This window comes from Aythya marila (assembly GCF_965140915.1).
Source record: "Aythya marila genome assembly, chromosome: 1".
Lineage (NCBI taxonomy): Eukaryota > Metazoa > Chordata > Aves > Anseriformes > Anatidae > Aythya > Aythya marila.
Genome location: NC_139042.1, coordinates 28,661,375 through 28,685,225, shown reverse-complemented (window position 1 = coordinate 28,685,225; position 23,851 = coordinate 28,661,375). Strand labels below are relative to the sequence as shown.

The following is a 23,851-nucleotide window of genomic DNA, read 5'->3' as shown; positions in this document are numbered from 1 at the left end:
GAGGATCATGGTGTTTTTGTTCAAATCAACATACGTGCTGCACGTAACACAAAAACTTGACATTTTCTTCAAAGAAGTTGGCTATTGAACATGTACAAAAAAGTGAATTTTATTACATTTGGTTTAAATTTATACAATACTTAAACAAAAAACAAGCTTTCAGAACAGTGTGCCCCTTTCCCTCCAAGGGAACCAACGCAGTCCGACATCAAAGAGGGAAACCTTCCATTAATCATTATAAACATTGCTTGAACAGATTACGAAGTATACATTACAACTCGTAGTAAGACAAGATAGAGCTTTACTTCGGATTCAGTCTGCTAGGTACCCCTTTCTTCAGGGTTCCTGCTGCAGGCTTTGAGGATCCGTCATTTTTGCACGCTTTTCTCAGCACCGAATGCGCGTGGTTAATGACACACAGCAAATGGCGATGTCATTCACGATCATGCAGCTGCAATAAAAGATATCCATGCCATTTGCTTCTTCATAATCCCGGGGAGTTAAATGATTTCAGTGACATCGTTCAGTGGCTCATAATCCCAAAAGGCCAGTGCCTCAAGTGGTAAATTGAAAATATTAACAGGTAGCTCTACACGTGTGATTACCTCACCTAAAAGTCCCTACGAACACCTGGTGTCCTCTGCACACGGCAGTCTTTCTGTCTGAAACCTTGCACTGGTTCCACCATCCAGATTTTCTAAATGCAAGTGAGTATTTTGCTTAACATTTTAACAGCTCACTCTTGAGCACAGACAATTTTTTTTTTTTTTTTTTTGCTGTGGCCTTCCACAGCTCCTGGTGCAAGAGGCCACTAACACTTGCTTCTTCCACCTGTGCAGTTACACCAACCCGTGGTAACCACAGAAAACCCTACAAACACCCGTAACTTACAGCCTTGATTCAGTTCCTAAAGGCTCCGCATTTACTGGCTTTAGCAATGAATTCCTTTAGCAGGGGACCATCCATTTGCCAAAATGCTGTAGTTTGTGTCACGTCTGTCAAATGATTGACACAAAATTTAAAGCAGAATTCCTCTAAGTCCTAAACAGAAAAAAAAAAAAGAAAGAAGTCTCATTATCTTTCTTCCATGACAGAAAGTTACATTCAGTCAGGCACTGATGCCTTTCTAAGCTTTATTTTTTACAGAGAACCAGACAAATAGATTAACCCAGTGGCTTTCAACCTCCCCTCTCCCAGTGTCACTACGTAAATGCAACAAGAGAAGAGTAATTCTACTCACATAACATGGCTACAAAGACAGTTTGGTTCTCCCTATATAGCTGCAGTCCCGAGAGGCAGCTATTCTGAGCAATACATGTATGAATTTTTCAAGTTTCCCAGCCTGAAAAGTTCCATCTATATTCACTGACAAGTATTAAAACCCAGTACAAATAGATTTTAGGGTAATGCAATACATAACCAGGACAGTGGATTAAGAGAACTCGGCTCTTCCATTCCACATTATGAACTCCAGTCTCCATACAAGCCTGCTTGACTTCCTATTTAATTTATGACTTGTATAAAACCTTGAAGTGCATTCACCCGGCTCAATGGAAGTGGCCACTGGGTAGTCCTAAAGCAAAGGGTAGGCTGAAGGCCTTTCTGTGCATTAGAAACAGACCCAGGTTACAAATGTGTTTCACACACATCCCAAAAATGATTCAAAAGAAACACACTGCAGTACAACGCAGCAGAGCAAATTATTGCAGAAAGAGGGCTCTGGGTATGAGCCCACTGGGCAGTGCCTTCCCTTTAAGGATTACAAAGGCCTCACAGGCACCATCATTGCACCCGCATGACGTCAAAGACAAAGGATGTCCAAAAACCAAGAGAATGCAGTTGCCAATAATATAACATTGCCCAAAGAACGCTTCCGCTCAGATTATTTGTTTCCAGCTCCGCTGTTGAGGAGGAAACCTATTTTTGTGGTGCAGAGCTGAGTGAGCTGCAGTACGGAAGATGCCACGGCCTTTCCAGAACAGCAACTCCCCAGCCTGCTCTACTTCCTTGAGCACTTCATAAATTCATGGAGCTAGTGCTTCACACACCAGAACACAGCTTTCCTTAGCTTTGGCTGCTCAGCAGACTGGGCGCTGCCGTAGGGCATAAAAGTTTGCAGAGCTTTTAAGCCACATGAGGTATGAAAGACTGATTAGTGTTCATATTGTCACTTAAAAGTAATTATTGAAAGCTAGAGCCACTGCGTGCCAGTGAGTTCTTGACACAACAGTGATGTAAAAATATGTCCTGGCCTAAAACCAGGCTTTCTGAAGCTGCAGATCTTGACTTGTATGGCATCTGTGCAATGAAAAGAAGACAAGCTTATTAGAACTGAACACTGAGGGTTTTCTTTGTTTCTTTTTAAGAACAGAAGGAACTGGCATTTCAAACAAAACTACATCATACGCATTCCAATATTTTGCACTGCTTTATTAAAAACTCAAATACCAAGTCAACGCAACAGAAGCATACAGTAAACAGTAATATTGTATTATTGATATGAAACTCTGGAAAGTTTAAAACTCAATATTAAGAGCTATGAATTTTATTTGCAGATGGATGCACTCCCAGCAAGCTGTACTTAATATAGACTTAAGTGAAAAAAGGTACAATGTACATCCAATGATTATTTTTAAACTTACAGTAAGAAGCCAAACCTGAACTAGTTTTAGCCACTTCAATCCAGTCAATCACCAAAGGAAAGTACAGGAGAGTTTCATGGCATGGGGGTGTTTTAAATCAGTGAAGTGGGTTCTTCTAACTGTTGTCTTCCAGACACACAGTCCCGTGAATGAACTACATCAGCCAAGCAGTTTCAAACCCTGACCTACCATTACTACATTCTTTTTAACTTTTCTTTTTTTAACTAAAAAGTTAAAAATAAAAATATAGAAAAAAAACTATAAAAAACATCTCAGCACCACCCATTCTCTCCGCATTTGGGCCATCCATTCTCATTTCACTTCCAGCTTCATTTAGCTAGTAAGGTACAGCCACGGCTCAGTAATTGGATTTCTTCTACCCTTTACAGGCACAATCAGTGATATACTGAAGACCCTTTGCACAAACAATCTTCCGTAAGGCTAAAATATAGAAAGCTTCCTATTTTCCATGAACTCCCACCAATGAAATCTTTATTCACAGTGGTGCCTGAATTATGACTTCAGCTCTAGGGCAGCCCTTCAGATAAGGAACATCAAACTAGCAACAAACTATTAGGCTCTGAAGTAAGTTAGAGCATGATAGATATTAAGTGCAAGAAAAAGCACCGTATTCATTTTCCGATTACTAAAACTGCTTTAAAGTAGCAAGTTGAAACCAACCAGGCTGAAAATATGATGCGCAGATACTATTTCAAACACAAAAGGCTGAAGAAATCCCTGGAATATCTATTTGATCACAAAACTGCACATATTAGTGATCTAGTTTTGAAGTCAGACATCCGGCAGGAAAGTTTTGCTACCCTTTCTCCCATTTCACAGACTTTCTCCATCTTCAAAGTGTACTAGGTCCATAAAAGAATTCTTATCCTGCCATTTCATCAACATTCTTTAAGGACTGAAAGTGTATTTGACTGTAGTTAAACAAGTAAAAAAATAAACCAAAACCACACACCAAAACCCCAAACCTACCATCATGACATCACACACAACCCACAACATTACAGAACTGCTTTCCATAACATTGTGATTTTTGCTTTGTTTTTAAACCTTTCCCTTGTTTAAGATTTAGCATTTTAACCTTCCCTTTTTTTCCTCCGTCACCCTCCCCCCCCCAGAAATAATAACTCACGAAGCTTGGCATAGCATGATGACCTCTTACCGTGTATTAAGCAACACAAACATTCATAGATAGTGAGTCTTTGTGTGTGACTTAAATCATTTTTTGATATCTGTGTACTAGTTCACTTTCCCAGTAACAGTTTATGGGAGGGGGGTTAAAAAAAAGATATAAAACCTGTATTTGCAATGAAACTCCTAATTCCAATGTCAACATTGTTAAACTCTGAGAATGGCAGACAGCATTATCTGCTAGCAGGTTAGAGAGTTTATATAAAAACATGACTGACTGCTTTCCTCCAGATTAGGGTCAGAAAGCAGCCACCTATTTAAGAAACTGAACTTTGGAAGTTTACCTCTGCATCGTATCTGACAGCAGCAGAGAGCAATGAAAAAGCGTTTTCCACAGTAATTCCTCTCTTGATAATATGTTGACACAGTTTTTTCAGTCTATTTTCACAGTACGAAGTAGCCAAATCCAGAAGTCCTGCAATTACAATGCCATCATATTAGTCACATTAGCCTTTTCAACAATTCATATCTCTGGGTACAGGTTTTGTCTCTATTCTGCGTGCAGTAACATGTTTTTTGCAAGTAGGTCACTATTCAGAAGTGTATTTTATCACCACATGGGAAGAAAGGCCTTCTAGTACTGCACGCCACAATCCTGTTAACCTCTGTAAACACACAAGCTGTTCCGCTGCTTTGCATACCTAAATGTTTGAGTGGAACTGTTGCAAAACAGGCACAGCACGAGCAAAAAATTACCACTATAAAAATCTGTGCGTGAATTACAGCTTGTTCTTCGCTCTGCTCCCCAAGTTTCCTTCATTACATCCACACAGATTCTTTCATATTATCCAATAACTGGTTCAAATCAGTAATAACCACAAGTATTCTAACCCAGCGTTTCTCTCCCAGCTAATAAAACTGCTCACGGTTTATTTCTTAATATGTATCACTTCTTTAAAGACAGCTTATTTAATCACCAGTAAAAAGCATTACAGGCAGGACTAGAAGCCCCCATTAACACATTTATTCTTCATTCCCCTCCTCAGTTTGCCTGGAGGCTGCTGTCTAACACGATCAGACCACGAGCAATACCTATCGCGTCTTCAGGCGGAAGGTCAACACAGTCTGTGTACAAGTACTCCAGGAAGGCACGATACACAGGGTAGGAAAACTGGTCAATTTCTATCACTTCCTTCATATCCTCATTCCAGTACGACTGGAACATGGTTCTGAAGTGTTCGCACCTAGGAGACAGAGACATCATCTGGAGCAGCTGTATGTGCACATGAATGTTACATTACAGTCCCCCTGAACTATGTATCTGGGGCACTCTACAACAGCCCAAAAAATTTTACCATACCCCATCACAGCAAACGGTCCACATTTTGGTTTTGGTGCTTTGTTATGCATCAAGATAAAACTCTAACTTGACCTATGCTACAAAACCATGGGTGTATTCATTGCAGACTAGTTTAACATGACTTATTATTCTCAGAATAACATATAGGCTCAGTGAAGACTAAATAGGGACCATTTTAAGGCAGAATTTTGATTTAACTCCTTCCATAATCATTGGAAGTGGTTACAGACACACAGATAATGCATTGCAGGTTTAGGGTCCCTCCCCACCACTTCCTTCCTTCCCTCCCCTCACACGGAACACAGTTTTTGTGTTTAAACAAGAGCTGTGGAACATGACCTCTACCTGATTTTCAGAACAGCTTTGTGAACGTGGATGTACTTCCCATCGACACGGAACTTCAGGTCTGAGGTTTCTGGGCTGTCAAATTCTCTCCTCAGAGACTCTGCTACTGTTAAGTAGTCTTCCTGCTCTGGAGAAACAATTTTTAAACAAACAAATCATGTCAAGCATCTTAAACAGAACACACGCGTCACTGTAATTAAAGCTTGCTGCTCAAGTAACAGCACATGAAGGAAAATAGGGTCAGGACCAGGGTTCCACTGGGTGAATCTGGAAGAATGACTGCCTCCATTACCCTTTTCTGCTGGCAAGGACAACTTCCCAACAGCTCCACGCAGCAGTGGTCAGCAGTCCTTGTTCCAGCTCATTACCCAGGACCCAAAGTACCTGGAGAACTTGCTTTCTCACTCTCCACATGGAGATCACCAACGAAATCACCAGCCTTCCGGTAGCTCAGGGCTATTGCCAGGTCAGCACCACTGCCTGGATTACCCTGAGAGAGACCAGTCTGCAAACTGGTGGGAAACAGAGTCTAGAGCATCACCCACAGCTCACTTGAGACAGTGCACAACTGACGTAGCATGACCCAAGCCTGAAGAGTAAGAAAACGTCACCAGTTGGCCACTTCTGTGCTGTCAGAGTAGACTCCGTGTTAGTGAGCCCTGGTAAAGACCTTAACAAAAAACCTGCAGGCTACCTCAGTTTGTCAGCCAATTATGACAGCACAAAATCCAACAGCAGTGCTACAAGAAGAGAGACTGTAGCAAAAACGCAGATCTGTGTCTACTATCAAAGACACAGGACTTCTGCAATTTTGGAAGTGCATTAAAACTGTGATTACAGCTCTTTGACAGTTCTTAACGTTAAGGCCAGAGAGGTCCTGTTCTGTCTCTCTAGAAATCCTAGATTTGCAGCACAAGCTGGCTAAGACTTGTAGTAAAGCAAGAACTCCAAAGTTTTAGGAAACTTAACTTTAACCCACTATTTAATGGTTTTGTTGATGCATCTCACAAGTGAGTTTCAACATACAGCCTCTAAGCAGCATAACATGAGAAAGAGGGAAAAAAAGGCAGTTCCAAAAGGCAGTTCCACTCTGATGGGATGTGGCCTGTCTCCTGCATCCTTCAGGACTGCAGATTGTTCATCCATATACAACACCACTGCTCTTCACCATTAGGAGCAGTTAAATTAGCTGGCACTTTATATACACACACACAGTTAAAACAAATTGCTTTAACAGACAAGTTATGTTTCTGCCAAAAAAATCCTTTGTGAATGATCCATGCAGAATGAACCAAACTGGCATCTCATCAGAGGTGAACAAACCATGCTCCAATCCCCCTTCACCTGCTCATGTGACTTTCTTCTAGGTCATCAGCTTATTTTAAGCTATGCTGATGATCAACTTTCACCCCAAATACCTTAAATTCATTCCTCAAAGAAGGCTGCAGATTTGAACTTCACCACAAACAATTCTGAGTGGCAGGTTTTTTGTTGTTGTTTGGTTTTGGCAGAGCCAACATCACTGAAGTAGAACAATAACCTTTATGCAGAGTTATCTCCCTCTCACTAAGAAAAAACTGTCAGAAGAAAAATATTGTTGTTTTTTTTTTTTTGAACCTATAAAAGAGATGGAAAAGATATATAGGATGGAGATTGAAACTGTCCCTAGAATTAATGCTTTTGATGTAAATATTCAATAATTAGGATTATCAGGTTAAGGGATGAATAATCCCTGAAGGCCAATAAGAATTAAAATACAGAAACAAGACTCAATTACCTTGTTATGATCAATCTGGGAATACCTCATAAAAATTAAGGAATTGAAAGTGAGTAAGTCTGGGAAGATGCCATTTAAAGAGCCTTCACTACTATCTAAAGACAATAGACCAAAACAATCATCACACCTCTAAGGGCACGAGTGACACACATTCCCTAGGATTAGAGAATTGAAGAAGTAGAGGAAAACAAAAACAAACAAGACTTGGATTTACCCTGAGGCAGATCATTTCAAGCTAATCTCTCTCTGGTAAAATTTTCCAGTTTTCCCCTACAGATGAGATGCTGTTATCTGGACCCTTATACTTGTGAAAACAAGCTAAATGAGAAGTTACAATGGAAGAGACCAATTAGGAGAGGAATTCTGAGCTACAGACAGAAAAGCCACATGCAAAGATAAAAAGTCTGAGTTTGGAAGAAAGTTACTTAAGATCTAATCCCTCCCCAGCACTGGCTCTCTACAGGAACTACCTAAGTTTGGATTTGTCGTCATCATGGAGACAGATTAGACGGCCCAGATGATCTTCAGGACTGAAGTGGAAGATCTAAGACAAAAACCAATAAGCACGATGTGCAAGCTAAGCACTTGATGGCATATTTTGGGTCAAGTAAGAATTAGCAGCATGTGGATCAAAGATAACCAAGAAAAATGGCTTGGGCATATGAGCTGGCCATAGACACTGCCTCACGCAGGGTAATTCAAGGCTGCATAAACAACAGAATTCGAAAAGAGAAAATGGTATTAGGATCTTGTTATACGCAATTACTTACAGGTCTGATTGGCTTTGAGGAATATCAAGCTAAATCAGCTTAAGAAATCATCTCACAGAAAGGACACCTTGAATCCTGTCATTTTACTTCCTTAACAAGAAACACAAAGAGATTTGGTCTTCCATGTTCATATTGGAAGAGTAATTACTAAGAAGGAAAAACTAAAGACAACACCTAGAACTCAAAGTTACTAGAAACCAAAGAAACAAAAGTCAGGAGCAGCATTCCAAGTAGAAATAATTTTAAGAATAAGAAGTTAAATTTGATGATCTAGGAGTCCTTCCCTGTCCTGAGGCCAAACAATATAAACAAAGGAAATGCACAATATTCATAGTACAGTGGTACAACAGGGCTCTCTAGTTGTCTGCAAAAAAAATTAACACTGTTCCAAATCCTTGGTTGAAGTTGACTTTTTCTTCAGAATAAAAAAAAAAAATAACCAAAACAAAGAAAATCATGAAGACCCTAGCTAGAAGAGCTAGTTTGAATTGCCAGTTCTCCTAAAAGCAAGAACCATCCTGCCATAGAAGTGGTATGCTGTACTTAGCACTATACACATGCACAGAGACTATAATATGAAAGCACATTTTATAAGAATAATTAAACCAAAGTTCTTTGGCTTCATCTCAAAACTTGTTCTCACCTACTGACAGAAGACGCCACATAACAGCAGGGGTAGCAAAGCAAGCAAACACATCGTCAGTGCAGGAAAAGTGAGTGAGGTGGGGAAGGACCACAGACTGGCCGCGGCACTGGCCCCACATGTACACCTGGCCGCTCTGGGTTCTGGCAGCCGAAATGTGAGCAGAGTGGCAGGCTGCGATCTCCACAACCCTGTGAACAGAAGAAATCTTGTAAGACACTTACAGGTATGGAACCAAGTGACCTCTCAAATGCTGCACCAAAATAACAGCAAGTAAGCTATGTATCTACACTCTGGTACTTCTTTATCATGCGAGAGTGTGATTCTGTTTGAACAGATCAATATTTAAGAATTGCAATGACGTTTTCACAGTACTTGTAGGTTTTACTGTAATCAGGTATTGCTTTGATAATGTCATTTTCTGTTGTCATTTCTCCTTTTCTCCTATAACCGTAAGAAGGAAAAAGTCTACCCCACCTTTAAAACCTATCAGATACTTATTCTCCTTAATAAATGCTTATGGAACTTAAAGCTTCCAGCTAGGGAACAGTCTGCAAAGCTACGACTGTGATTATAACAGAGCATTTTACAGAACTTCTTTCAAACGGGTGTAAAAATTTCTCTCATTTTGAGATTAAAGTCCCATGTATTTTTCAATAAACACAATGCTTCTGCCCCTCCTTTAATATGTTTTTTCTACATAGGCAGAAATTAATCAACCAAGTTTCTGACTTTGTATTTTGCTGTTAATTTCATCTCATCAATGCTGAAGCTGTTTGGAACATCATTTTTGCTTGGACAAAGTTTCACGTGAGGAGAGGTGAATACACACACTTAACTCCTCATTCCTGAAGATCTATCATTACTTTTTATGTAAAATCCTCCCTCCCTCTCTCCCCACCCCAAAGATCCTTAAAATACTAGAGCTATTGATGCAGACTTACCTATTTTGTTCTCCCATTGTCCACGCAATCCCTACCTCACTATCTGAAGCATTACAAGAACCAAGAAGAGCCACATTCTGTTAAAAAGACTGCCAAGATGCTTCCAGTGTCCCTGTACAGATACTAAGCAAAATTCTGGAGAAGTTCCAGAGTTAACTCTAAAGTAAAAGCTATGCTTTCCTGGTTTTCCCCACGTGTTTAAAAAGAGAGGATTCCAGGCTTCTGTGTGCTTTGTGTTTATATTTAGTAAATGAACAAACAACACAGATCAAGCACGACAAATGTCTTTCCAACCAGTCTAAGTGCATACATATAAAAATGCTTATTCCCTCACAGAACAGTTATCTCTATCTCTAAGCAACACTGAGATCTTCTACCATCGCTGCATGAAACATCATAAAGTCATGATTTTACAGGCAACTTACATTTCATTATAGCTATCCAGCAATACGAAAGCGTTCCTCTCCGAATTTTCTTCCCTCAGCAGAACAGATTTTTTTTTAAGAATAACTATACTATACTTGATATGTAGAGCTAAGTGTACAGCACATTAAGTACATACTCATCAAAATTCAGAAGTCTACCTTCATAACTATGCCTCCAAGCTAACGCAAAGCTAAGTTTAGAAGGTCCTTTTAAACGATATGTGCAAAATTCTTTAAAATAACATGGAATGCCATCTCCCAAGGAACTGTCAGATACATTATGCATAAATGTCAGAATAGTTATAGAAATGAAAGGACCAAGAGAAGCATTAATATGCTTCATGGGAAATGTCAGCTCACCCACTTAATAGCACTGTTTCCAAGGGAGTCAAGTCAAGCAAGATGAGTAGAAGTTCAACTGCCTTATCTCTCCCTTGGACTCCAAGCAGAAGTTCAGTGATATTCTCTCTCTCCTTCAGTCACTGAACAACTGCCACTTTTATTAGAATTGTACGTGAAGTCAGATGTGGGATTATAAATGCAACAATTCCCCTTATTTCACTCAAGAAATAAGTCATTAAGAAAGTTGAGCCATTGCAAGTATACACATTTCCCTTCTAGTATTTGAAAAAACATAACTTCATTTCACTTTCCTAGTGTCACTTCTTCTACAGACAAGGCAGCCTTGCCTTGGTGGTTTCTACCATGACAGTTTCTTTTGTTATTCCAACTCCACACCTCCCTTCCCCCCAGCCATTTATAAACCCTTAAGTGATCTCAGCGCTGTGCAGCTTTTCATTTAATGCTAAACACAAAGAACAGGAAAAAATAGGAATGACTTCCCAGAAAGACACTTCAGATCTATAAAATGACATCTTTCATGAATTTTCTATTAATATAAAACTGGAAACGGAGTAGAAAAAACAGCCACAAGTGTTTCCTAGTTAAAAGGAGATTATAACGGGTAGACAAGGGTGAATCTTCTACAAGTCTGGAAAACTAAGAGGATATATACATGTTATCTAAGAAACTGCTAACTGCTACCACTGATGAGTGGTACTGTCTACCCATAGCTCTAGCAATCTTGCAAATTGAGTTCTGTTTCTATGGTTTGCCGTTACCCAGAAAGCCTTTCAGAAAATTTTTTGTCATGTGTCACTCCTCCTCCCACCACCCCTTTAATGTGGGCCTCAATACAGCTTACAAGCTTGGCTTATTGATTTTATAGATCAAAAGTTTTGATCGCAGGAATCATATTTAGAATAGCCTAATGGTCATTCATTATTTTCAGTGTCAGGTAAGTATAAAATGTTTACATTCAATCATCATTAGCAAAAAGCACTCAGTCTATAGTAAACAGTAAGTTACCATCCTTTCCTGAAATTTTACCATTATCAATAAAAATACAGCCCACCAAACCCCAAATTCACATGCTTCCAACACTATAGACTGAGTAACACACACCCAGACATATCAACCCGGAAACAGCTTCAGGAAGATTACCTTTCTTTTTCCATCATGATCTGCAGTGGACTGAGCTGGTTACTTTTATTGCCAGTTCCCAGCTGCCCATAAGTGTTAGCTCCCCAGGCATAGAGCAAACCCTCATCTGATAGTGCTAGAGTGTGTGCATAGCCACAGACAATCTGAAAGTAGATATATAAGCATTACTACTGAACAAAAAAAAAGATTAGACACAATTATTGCACACATACCTTAATGTAGCTGATGTTAAGATACTCCAGCCATTCTTTATTTAGCACTAGAATGTGTTATTTCTCATACTTAAAGCTTGCATCTTTACTAGCTTTAAGAAAGCAGTAAGAACTGGAAAACTCACAGTTTCAACTTAATTAATTTAGCATTTGTTGGTTACTCCTCCTAAAGGATTTACGGTATGGACTAAACATATATAAAATGTAGTAAGTCTTTTCCTACAGGAATTGCCAATTTATTTTTTGAATCTCAATTTTGTAATATTCTATAGAAATCCTGCTAAGCTTCCCCAGACTTTACTTGCTTTCAGCTGCAGACTCCTCACACAAAGAACAGTGAACTTCATTATCAACTCTGAAATAATTTGGGAATTTGATATTCACTATATAAGCTTTGAGAGCTGCAGTTCTAAAGCTAACAGAGCCCTTAACCTGTTCAACCTTGCAAAAAAAGTTGTTTTTTTAAATGAAATGAAAACCACTGACTGTCATCAGCCCTGCCTAAAGAGCTGATTAGAATACTGATGTAGAATCTAATTTGAACATCTTAGTTTTCTTGCTCTCCTTTTTATTTTTATTTTTTTTTAATTTGCCTAGGATATTTCATTCACTTTGTAACAAAAATGCAATTTTTATCCATAGCATAATTTTCTTAGTCACACTAGCCAAATTAAATTCATTCAGATTTACAAAAGCAAATGCTTCACAGCTTACTTGTAGTTTTATAAGCCTAACATAGTCTGAAGGAGCCACATACATTCAGTATTGAAACTGTGAAATCTAGAAGCTGGTATAGATTCCAAAGACACAGTTTTAACAGATGCTAGAAACGTAAATGCATTCTCTGTTTCTGCATTAGACATACCTGGAGTATACACACACCGTGTAATGCTGCCACTCTGCACGGTGTTAGCTGGTTGCCATTGTTTCCAAGACCTAGCTGACCATTACCATTGTAACCCCAGCCATAAACCTGATTGCAAAAAAAGAAAACAAAATTAAGCCACCACTCTAGAAGTCCAGAATATTTAAGACTTAGTATTAAGCACAAGTCCAAATCACACAGATTTTTAAAAAACTATACACTATTTCAAGAGATATAAAGACTGAAAGATATTAAGTACACTGCAACGATCAACTCTATTCAACTTCACTCCTGTGCTTTTAAAATAAGCTTTCTAAAATATATTCATCTTTGAATTACTAAAACTTTTGCAATCAAATTTACAATGCACCAAGAATGTGTCAACGTTTTCAGTTGACTTTTTTTTTTTTTTAATAAAAGCTATTCTAACCAGCTGATCATCTATCAGATTAATTTAAGTTGAAGCCCCCAGTTTAGCTCCAATTTTTCCTTTAGCTCTGCTATGGTAGACAAATCAAGACAGAAATAGATACAATGAAAGCTCATCTCAACCTCAGGGACCTTTACAGTCCCTCCTGTCACAAGAAAATACTATATGCTCCAAGTGTGGTGTGCTACAGTAAATTTGAGGTTACAGTTCATACCTAGAGGCAAGTTCAAATCATAAATTTCTTATGTGGAATGGAACAGTTGCACAATACTAGGGCAATGTTCGAAAGCTTGCTTTGTTTTTGTAGCTGGCAGTTCAGCAATGTGCTCGAGAACCAGGATCATTCATTGTATTCTTGCAGAAAGATTAACTACTTCTTTGTGCAGCTTTCAAAAATCTAATCAAGACGTATGTTCAAAAACCTACTGAAATATATTGAAATAATGCTTAATGACTCATGCTTAATACAACTGTTAAAATTCTTGCAGATACAGACCCAGTAAAGATCTTTTTAATAGTCTTTACCATAAGAAGCAAGGTTTACTGCAAAGACAGGATCTCCAGTTAATAGCATAGTTTCCCTAAGGCGGTCTCACAGTAGTTACCAATACATACTAACTTGAGTAATCTGTATCAGCACTTACTCTGTACTCAGACATTAACCTCTTTAATTTAAGAGGAAAGAGAATGTGAGCACACAGCAATGCTTACCTCGCCATTGTTTACTATAGCCATGGAGGAGGTCTGACCACAAGCGATGGAAACTACCATTTTACCCTGTAAACAGTTTGAAACTCTACGAGGAGTTGGCTGGTTTGCTGTAGATCCAGATCCAACTTGACCACAGTTGTTATAGCCCCAAGCATATAGCTGTCCATAAAAACAAAGAAAAGAAAAAATAGTTTAAGCCTTAAGAATAGTAATGACAGCAATAAGTTATAATCTTATTATAGTCAGGATGAGATTACATAAGCTGTCCTATTTAACTAACTAAAATGCTTAAAATAATTTTCAATAGTTGAAAATTAATGAAGAGCAATAGGACTGACCTGGGAAACATGACCATAGCACTTTCTCAGCTTCCAACTACAGAACTGGAGCCTCTGACTACAGGCAACACAAGGAATGTACTTCCATATAAAACATAAGTTGAACTAGAAGACAGTACAGTGAGTGGACTTCCTTCATGCTTGTGTGAAGGTGGGAAAACAAATGCAAGCACAAGTGTTATTTGATATGGAAGTACCTGCTTTTAAGGTATTTCATTCTCTTTAGAAAACTCTAATCTAGGTTATTGTGGTGTAATGACCACACCAACACCAGAGTCTGTTTAGGGATCAGTAACTTCAACTACCATTTTATCAAGGACAGGCTCCCTTATAGTTCTGCATCAACTCTACAAGTGGTACTTTCCCATCCCACTAACTGTTCACTGGTTAACAACTTTGCCCATCAACAGCTAACATTTAGCACCTTCCATATCTTCATGGTCGGAGAACAAGCAGTTTGAGACAGCAAGGTGTCTCCTGGATCACACTTCTTTGTTCCTTCTAACTTTATGTTCCTCATCTAACTTTATGTTCCATCATCACGAGTCCAACATTATCACCAACCACGGGGCCCCCTGGTGATACTCCCACAGGTTACAGCCTGTTAGCCACAGGTTATATGCCTCCTATCTTTCTATCTTTCAAGAGTTGTTAGTGGCTAGTTTTTATCAGCCCATGTTTCACAGTAACAAAAAACTTTGTCACACAATGGCATTAAAAAAAAAAGTAGCATCTCCAACACTTCAACACTTGCCAGTGGCAAACAACTAATAAATAATATATATATATAGTTTGTTATTAGTTGTTGTATATTGTTGTATGTTGTAGTATATCTATATATCTATATAGATATATATACACACACACACATATATGTTTTTCATCTGAAAGTCCAAAAGACAAGAAAGTAGTTTGCTGTAAAAAAGTTTATAGCTTTGCATTTTCAGTTCCTTCAGTACTTGCTATATATATACACCCATACATACTGCCATGACATTAAAACTGTTTCAGATAGTTTAACTCCTGACAATTAAAGTTTGTGCTCCTGGAAATACCTGCCACAGATGTGCCAGTCAAGTGAAAGCTCGCTGACAGAGATACCCTTAAAGTCTGCATATCCTAGGGTGCCAGTTTACCACAACACCAAGCCAAAATTCAGACATCAGAAACAAACAAAAACCAACCTTCCCTCCCACCCTCACCTCCCAAAAAAACATCCCACAATTCATTTGCCATGTCTAACATGAAAAGAAAAAACACCATTCCTTTGTTTTTTGTTACTTGTATTTGCCAGGTCATCATCCCTACTGAATACCCAACAAGGGTTATAACTACTTTGATCTATAAAATGTATTTTAATAACAGGAAAACAAAATAAGGCAAAGTTAACTCAGAAGGTAGGTCAAAATGCCGAACAGTTTATGAGTTTCCTCTTTCAGAGGAGCATGAATGTCTTAATGATTTTTTTTGTTTGCATTGCATTAAACTTGGATTGACCCAACCATACAAATCAATTATGCCAAGTATTTCCGCGACTACTTCCAAATTCACTGCCTCTCTAAAGGTCCAGATCAAGTCACACGGCTTTCTGCAGCCCAATGTTTCCGTAAATAAAACTCCACTTAAAAACATTTCACCGCTTTCAATGTAATTAATTTTGAAACAGATAAAACCTCCCAGCACAAACATGCTAAGATACTGCAAAGTACACAAGGGATGGATTTATAGTACATTAACTAGCCACCACAGCTAGCCAGCTGCAAATATCAGCTCCATGGTAAATACAAAGAAGCTTCCCCTCTTCCACTGAGATTTCAAGCATGTTATATTTATTAACAAAGACAGCACGGCCGTTGCAGGCAGCTACCACACAGCAGCTGACAACACTAGTTAAACTAATACATGAATATTCTTGCCTTCCCACACAAAATAAAATTTGATCATTTCACCATTTGTCATCAAACATGACAGCATGAAGATCTTTCCAAAGCACAGGCTCCCTTGCAGAGATACAACGCAGACTAATAAAACTAACCCAGTGTCTCTTTTCTACCCTCAAAACACCGGTTACTGACTGCACTGACCAACGCAGTATGACTCCATACCGCACCATAGCACTGATGTGCTCCTATTACCAGCACAGAAAGAATTGTTTCCATTTTCCTGCTTAGGAAGGTTCCAAAATTAGCTTTTTCTTTTTCCATAAGAAAGGAGCTGAACCAGGCTTTCTCCCATGCAGTAACATACTTGCAATCAGACACAGGCATTGGTCAAATCTGACTGACTGGAAACCAGCCGAACGTGTTTCCCATGACACATAGCCTTAAACCACATGAAGAAATAGCACCAAGCAGATTTGGGATATAAAACAAATGCTCTTTCAGTAGCTATACACAAAAGTATTCAGAGATGTGCAAGGCAACATTCTTTCCTCCATACCAGTGTGGAAATCACAAAGACTGCAGGAAACAGACTAAAGGCTAACCAGAATACAAACAACTCAATATACCCCTTAAATATTAGATTTGCAAAGCAAGCAGTAATCCCAGGTTTGGCACCTTACACTTGGAAGTGGCACAGCTTTCTGGACTCAAAGAGACATGCAACAAATGAAAGATAAACATTTACTAGCCTAACATTCCTCCAATTTGTTCAGGGTTATTTTCAAGTCTGCTCTGAAGAAAACGACGCCCTAGCTTGAGGCAGCAGTAGAAAAGGTTATCTTGTAAGTACGCTGTAGAGAGAGCTTCAGACTGCTGTTACCTGCAGTATTCGTTCAAGAAGGAAATGAAGAGATTTGAACAGGTTACAACTTACATCCCCATCAGCGGATAACGCCATGGAATGATGCGAGCCACAGGCTACTTCCACCACTCTCTTTATTAACAGATTTGTGCAGACTTGAACAGGAGTAATGCCCTGGTTGGTTGCGCCATTCCCAAGCTGGCTGTAACCATTATGTCCCCACGCATATACTTCACCATCTGCAAAAAAACATTCAAGTTTGGGATAAAAATCACAGATTCCAAGGGAATTATGATAAACAGAATTCTACGAATGTAGAGAAGGACAACTTGAAAGTAAAAGGGCAAAAAGAAAAGTGAAAGAATCCTCTTATTACAGGAATCCTTCACATGCTGAAAGATTACGTACCTTGCGTGCAACTATTATGTATCACAGTATGACCAGATTACTGAAGAAATACAGGAAAGTGCACAGGTAAGACCAAGTATAAGATCAAGACCATAAATGGTATTGTAAAACTCTACAGAGTTGCAACATAACAGAGGTATAAAGGAAACTTACAGTAGTTATTGCAGAATACACGTGGCTCCACCTAAGACCAATGAGGACCCCTTAGTGTGCATTACCCAATTAGAAAATTCATGCAATTGCCTCTTAATGCATTCTTGTTAAGTTACAGATTAAAGTTCTGCTTAGCTTATGATTCCCTATTAAACACTGATTTTCTACCTTCAGTACAAAGTAGAACATGTGGTCCACTTCCGTAACTGAGACTGGAAATCTTCTTTCCACATAAGGCTTCTAATTTCTTTGGTACTATCGTGCTCTGATTATCTCCAGTTCCCAAGCAATTACTGCAGTTCAGTCCAAAAACAAACACCTGAAGAACAGAGGAAGACTGATTTCAAGTGAAGTGACATATATGCAGCTATGCACAGATGGGGCGATATCCAGGCCTTCATAAAAACACAGCAAAGTTTTGCCATGGACTCTTCAGAATCAAAGACTTCACTCATGGAAGTTAACAAGCTCAGGTGTGAGCACCAGGACACTTAGGAATTAACTAACAAGTCTGAATGCTTCAGATCTGTGCTGGCCTGAAAGGAACTACACTATAAAAAGTACACAACTATGAAACTGGAACACTACTGTCTTTTAAACATGGATTGTAAAGAGCAGCTATAGTTATACTACAGGGGACTCAATCCTAAATACTCCATCTCTATTATCCCCATAAAAGACTTAAAAAAAAAAAAAAGTTATAAATTAAATCCAACGTGTTTTGAAATACATGAAATTTATGCGGTGCTTCTACCAAGTGATTAACTTAAATACTCTGCAGACTGTGAAACCAGCTAATTGGGAGTATCTGTTCCATTTTCTTACGGCCTTACCTCGTCGTTGTGCGTTATGTATATAGCCTCGTTGGCTGATGTACCAAATACACATGCTTTCCGAATAGATGCTATTTCTTGAGGTGACAGTAAGGTAAATATTGGCCACTTTCCCACATCCACCATGATGTTACTGTGTCTCATGAAGTTTCTACAAGTAAGATGACAACGCTGTAAGAAAAAAATCTTATCAAGAGATGTATTTTACACTTTCATCAACAGGAAGATAATCTCCTTTAAATGAAGAGATGTTCATCAGTGTCTCAGAGCGTAATATTCTCTTCCGTATGAAGTATGTAATTATATTTACATGTATGAAGGTGAACAAATAGCAAGTCACTGGGACAGGACATCAGAAGACATCAGAAGCAGGACAATCAGAACATTCTTTCCTTAACTGGGTATGTAAGGAAACTGCATTCAGTAGTACTGAACAACCACCATTATGCAAGCAAAAATAAAGTTTGTGATACAACAAATACCCCCCCGGTGGCAGAGTGGATATCAGAATTTCAGCTGGCATTCCTGCATGTACTACATACAGAAGTTGTTGAAGTGTATGCAAATAAACAAAGGTAGGACTGTTGGGCATATGAACCAAAGATGTTTCATCTTGTGTAATCAAAAATTGCTGTTACAGTCAAAAAAAACTGTTTGAGAGGCCATGAAAGCACAAAGTTAACTTACTACTTTGTACTGTTAAGCAGTGAAAAAATTGAAAAAAGTGATTAAATGGAATTGTCATCATTCGTTACCTAAAAACAAGCTGGACCACATTAAATGCTAGAAGGAGATGACTGTAGATAGACATCATGGCTCAGTGAACATACATGTGTATAATCCATCCTTACACAATGCTCCCTCTTCCCAGTTTCCTCAGGAAAATTGCACCAGCTCAAGAACAAAGCTGCCAATCACCATGACCTACAGAGCTTATTGAGGCCTTCAATCCTGCACATAAAAATTGCAACCACTTAGAGCCTCAAGGGATTCTGCCACTGACGATCTAAAAATCCTTTTTCAGGGTCATCAGCAAGTTTCCTGAAATCCAGAAAGCTCTCAGTGGAGAAACCCACAGAATGTCAGTAGCGTGATGCAAATCACAATAAACCACCATAAAATGGAGGCCAAGAGATTGATCAACAATAAAAAACACAGCTCTATCCAGGTGCAATCCTCTCCAAAATTCAGGTCTTTCCTTTTCATTTATTTGCTCCAGCTGCTTTTGTTTCTGATGCTTGGTTCTCAGAACTGGGCTGACAACCAAGGCAAAGTTTCAGAAACAGTTTCAGTTCAGTTTCTTTATTCAAGACCAGCAGTCAATCCTGCAATGCAAGATGTTCAGCGCAGTGTTCTCTCACATTGTCTTTGTTCATTTTGTTTGGTTGGTTTGGAAGGAGAGGGGTAATTATTATTAGAAACAAAAGAAGTTTGTGAAATGCCGAGATCAGTGGAGGTATGAGTAGGAAAAAGTAAACAAAAACCTGACTTTGTGTCCTTATCGAGTTTAACTTTGCTCCAACAACTCCAGCTCTGCTCTCTAGGTACCCACCTCTCACTAAGAGCGTAACTTCACTTTACATTTCACAGCTGAAGCAAGTCTTGAAAACACCTGGAGCCTCCAGATGGTACATTCCTAATAAATGTGTCTGTAGAGCAGCATTTGAAAATCTACTTGATCACATCACCTTCTACACAGATTTGAATGCATTTAAGCCTTTTTAATTTCTAGTCCAGTAAGAAACTCAGATGAACTAGCTGTTAAGCTTTGTCGTCTCACTTTGGCAAAGGTTTAAATTAATTTTTAGCATAATGTTACATAAATACAGCATTTTTAAATACAGCAATGTCTTGTTCTTCTGAGCTTACCAAGTTCTGACTTGGTCCATTCTGACCGTACCTACATAATTTGCCCCACTTAACACTCAACAAGGCCAAATGCATCATGGAAAAAAATATTTTCTTCATTGAAGTTCTTTTTAACACATGCTGTCCATTTAAGGCAGGAATACAAAGCATTATTTTGGTGGATAACATCCTAGTAAATAACATCAAAGTTTTACGGCACAGTTAGAACCTCTGCTGCTGTAGAGGTAGCCAGATTAAAATGTGCTCCTTTATCTCTCCCTTTCTGACCTTTGCACTAGGTGTTTAATCCACTTGACTTATTTTCCATGACTACATGATTCAATTAACCACTCCTCTTCAAGGAGATTTTTCCACTCGCTTCTGAAATCTAGGGTGAGTTATACTGTACTGCCCACATCTCAAAGCTCAGCTGGGGACCTTGTCAGACAAACTCATACCATTATATAAAAAAGAAGCTTTCAAGACTTGCCAGACTGAAGACATGAGCAGTGAACTCTACCCACAGATGACGAACCTCAGGATTTCTGAAGGTATAACACTCCTTTCATACATTCATAGAATCATTAAGGTTGGAAAAGACCTCCTTTATCTATAAAAATGTTGTACATCTGCAATTTAAATATACCTGAAATGCAGCTTAAAAATACAGGTCTATAATGGGAAAAAAAGTATTTGGGGAATATACATGTGTATACAGTACAACACATCAATAAAATAACTGTGTTATCAGAACAGAAGCCCAGTTAGTTTTACCATCCTTTAAGACCTACTACACGCTTTTCAAAAGGATACACCTCACAACGAGCTTCTCACAGCTCACAATCAAGCCTTCATTCCTGTCCAACAGTTGTGAGAGGGAAAAAGTGCCCGTGGAGCTTCTTCTGGGCATCTCCTTGCTGTGAAAGGCTGATCTAGGAGACTTCAGCTGTGCTGTGACACAAAGGGACGCAGCGCCCGTCCTTCACTCACCTTCCTGTACTACATCAGCACGAGAGCTAAGTTTATTATTTACTGCTGCTGATAGTCACGTAGAGGCCTGGAGCCCCCTATACCACATACCCTGCAGAAACTGCACCTTAATGGAAAGTTTAAGTGCAATGGAGTAGCAAAGTACCACCTGGAATCCAAAGTACTCAAGCTATTTTAGTCTCTACACAAATAGCTCTCTCAATATATTAACTCACAAGCTATCATTTAGATTCCGTATACAACACGGCAGCAGCATTTCCAAGGAATACCTGTACACACCAACACCTAGATTAAAATTCATATTCCTGAGAACTTTGCAATTAAAAGCCTTGTAAGTATAGACATCAAACTTAAACTTGGTGCTCCGGGGCAGGTAACTGCTCTGTGAAACACTCTGTACCACTGCTCTTAAACGTCTTTTCACTTCTACTGCATGAGCCAGTGCTAACCAATACACCCCACGGCTTTACCTAAGGTTTGTAGCTCACTACTGCAGAAGCAACCAGCAGAGGGAGCTTGTGTCAACACCAGCTCCTCTAACTACTTTGACATCTTTGAAATTACCCAACAATATCGGTATACAAACAGGAACAGAAACAAAGATGTTTGTTTGAATTTCAGTGATGCTAAAAATAAGCAAGAAAGGATGACTTGCAGAGAAGGAAACTGAACTGGCCACGCAGTGTGGAAAAGAAATTTAACTCCAAGGCATCAGCAGCACTGGGGGAGGGGAGGGTGGGAATCCAGGTCCGCTGACAACAAAAAAGCCCCATGCTTTCAGAAACAGAAGCCCTTCAAATATTCTACGCTAAACTGCTGCCTGTGCATTCAGCATCTCACTGGGCTGCTTTCTAAAGAAACAATGTGCAGGCTGATTCTGAGCAGTACATGCATGCACGCACAAATCCCTGCCTGAAAAAGAAAACAAAAAACAACCAAACAAAAAACAAAACAGAAGACAATGTTTACAAAGTGTTTTGTTTTGTTTTTTAAATGGTGTTAGACAAAGTTTTACAAAGTTCAGCTAAACAAACCCATGCTGGAAAGAACAGTAACCTAGCAAAAATGTCCTACCGGGAAAACAGAACCAGTTGTCATTGCAACAAAAAACTCGAGTTAGCTACTCATCCCCTTATGGTAAAGATTATTTGAACACAATTGTACGTTTGTTTCACTCTTTCCTCTAGCTCCAATTTTGCAGCTGATTTTAGCTGGGCAGACTTAATTCCTGCGCAGAAAGAAATCGCAGGCTCAGGCCTTAATTTCCCCTCCTGGTCTACAGGAATCAAACTGCAGCGCGAACACAAAAGCTGGAATGTCTAGTTCAAGAAAAACAAAAAAGAGGGATTAAGTTCACTGATCTTTTCAAGTACACCCCAATTAAGAAACCATCAAATCACAGACATACAGGCAGTCTTCCCTATGCTTTCTCCTTTTTTTTTTTTTTTTTTTTTTTAAGAAAAAAGCTCGTATTTCAGTATTGAGAAAGAACAGGGAAACAATACATAACTACTGATGTTAATCAGATGCAGAAACGAAGTGACTTTCTCCCTGCCAACAAAAAGACATTACATTCCCTGAAATCATGTGCCTCAACTTACTTTCCTAAGACCTTACATAAGGCAAGATTCTTATGACAATATGCCCAAACCTCCGCATGCTGGTGATTTATTTTTAGATGCCTTTTATGCGCAATACAGGGAAAGACAAACATCCTAATGCAAGCTCTGCGAAGCACTCCTCCTGTTCGCTTTGAGCGGCTGGCTGGAAGGAGATAACATGCAAAAAATCAGCACATAGGTGAGCTCTATTGAATATCAGATTGCTTTAACCACACCAAAACAAACAAGCCACTGTACAAGGATGACAGCCATCCAACCACCTTAACAAAAGTACAATTATAGCCACAACATGCTTTTTCTTTTTTTTTTTTTTTAAATAAGGAGCTGAGCCATTACTGCAACTTACTGAAGCCATTCACCCTGTACATTTAGGAAAACCACCTGCATTTCAATACGATGCATACAGAAATAAACGTTCAGAGGAAAACACACATCCCACGGCTCCAAAGGCTTCCTGCCTCTCCCCAAATATTAATTTTCCTAACCAACTTCGTGCTCCAAACCCGCTTCCATTGGCAGTGCCTCTCTCACAGCCCTGTCCCCAGGCGCTGCGAGGCAGGGCCGTTTTACCTCCTGTCAGCAGGCTGCAGCATGCTTCCCAAAAGAGGTCATTTAGGCTAAATCGGAGCACCGACAATCTTTAGGATGAGAAAGCGAGGGCTCCTTTTGCCTTTAGAAGCGCAGCAACGCCTGAAGAGATTAATTATTATATAAACCCGGGGGGGGGGGGGGGGGGGGGGAGGAGGGGGTTGAGCCCCGGTTATTCCTCCACGCCAGCTCTCCTCAGGAAGCGGATGAGAAGGATGGAGGCACAAACAGCGCTCCGGAAACCCAACCGAGATGGATGCCCCTGAGGGAGCCGAGCCGAGCCGAGCCGAGCCGGGCTGCGGCAGCCCGCCCTGCCCGCCCCCTCGCCCCGCGGTTCCACACCGCCTCCCAGCCCCTCGGGGCGCCGCTCACCGGGCTGCCGCATCCCCCGCCAGCCCCCCCGCGGCCCCTCCGCCTCCTCCGCTCGCCACAGCCGCGGCCGTTGGAGCCGTTGGAGCCGTTAAGGCCGTTGGAGCCGTTACCGGAGCCGTTACCGGAGCCGTTACCGGCGCCGCCGCCCGGCAGCGCGCAGCGGAGCGCGGCCGCCGCC

At 39.8% G+C, this 23,851-nt stretch overlaps 1 protein-coding gene across 4 annotated transcripts; it reads right to left on the bottom strand.

Moving 5' to 3' along the window:
- Positions 1–88: 88 nt before the first annotated feature.
- On the bottom strand, positions 89–23,797 carry RCBTB1 (RCC1 and BTB domain containing protein 1). 4 transcript variants are annotated; one of them, XM_082777407.1, is made up of 13 exons: positions 23,284–23,409; positions 18,254–18,404; positions 17,589–17,739; positions 16,932–17,098; positions 13,777–13,935; positions 12,636–12,743; positions 11,559–11,701; positions 8,687–8,877; positions 5,497–5,623; positions 4,884–5,035; positions 4,136–4,266; positions 892–1,041; positions 89–451 (listed from the first exon to the last, which is right to left on the bottom strand). In XM_082777407.1, exons 1-12 carry the CDS (start codon positions 23,304–23,306, stop codon positions 901–903), a joined length of 1,644 nt encoding a protein of 547 aa, XP_082633533.1. In that variant the 5' UTR covers positions 23,307–23,409; the 3' UTR covers positions 89–451; positions 892–900. The 4 variants fall into 4 exon arrangements, with proteins under 4 accessions (XP_082633533.1, XP_082633534.1, XP_082633535.1 ...); XM_082777408.1 differs by lacking the exon at positions 23,284–23,409 and adding an exon at positions 23,674–23,797 and having other exon boundaries at positions 89–1,041; positions 18,254–18,424; XM_082777409.1 differs by lacking the exon at positions 23,284–23,409 and adding an exon at positions 23,674–23,797 and having other exon boundaries at positions 89–1,041.
- Positions 23,798–23,851: the final 54 nt, after the last annotated feature.

Bases quoted from the DNA above. Each gene is read 5' to 3' on its own strand.
- RCBTB1 (XM_082777407.1), bottom strand. From the start codon at position 23,306: ATGCTGCAGCCTGCTGACAGGAG. The intron at 12,744-13,776 runs GTAAGCATTGCT...TTTTGCAATCAG, and splicing joins CTATAGTAAACAATGGCGAG to GTTTATGGCTGGGGTTACAA. The intron at 5,624-8,686 runs GTGAGAACAAGT...TTGTTTCTCCAG, and splicing joins GTGGCGTCTTCTGTCAGTAG to AGCAGGAAGACTACTTAACA.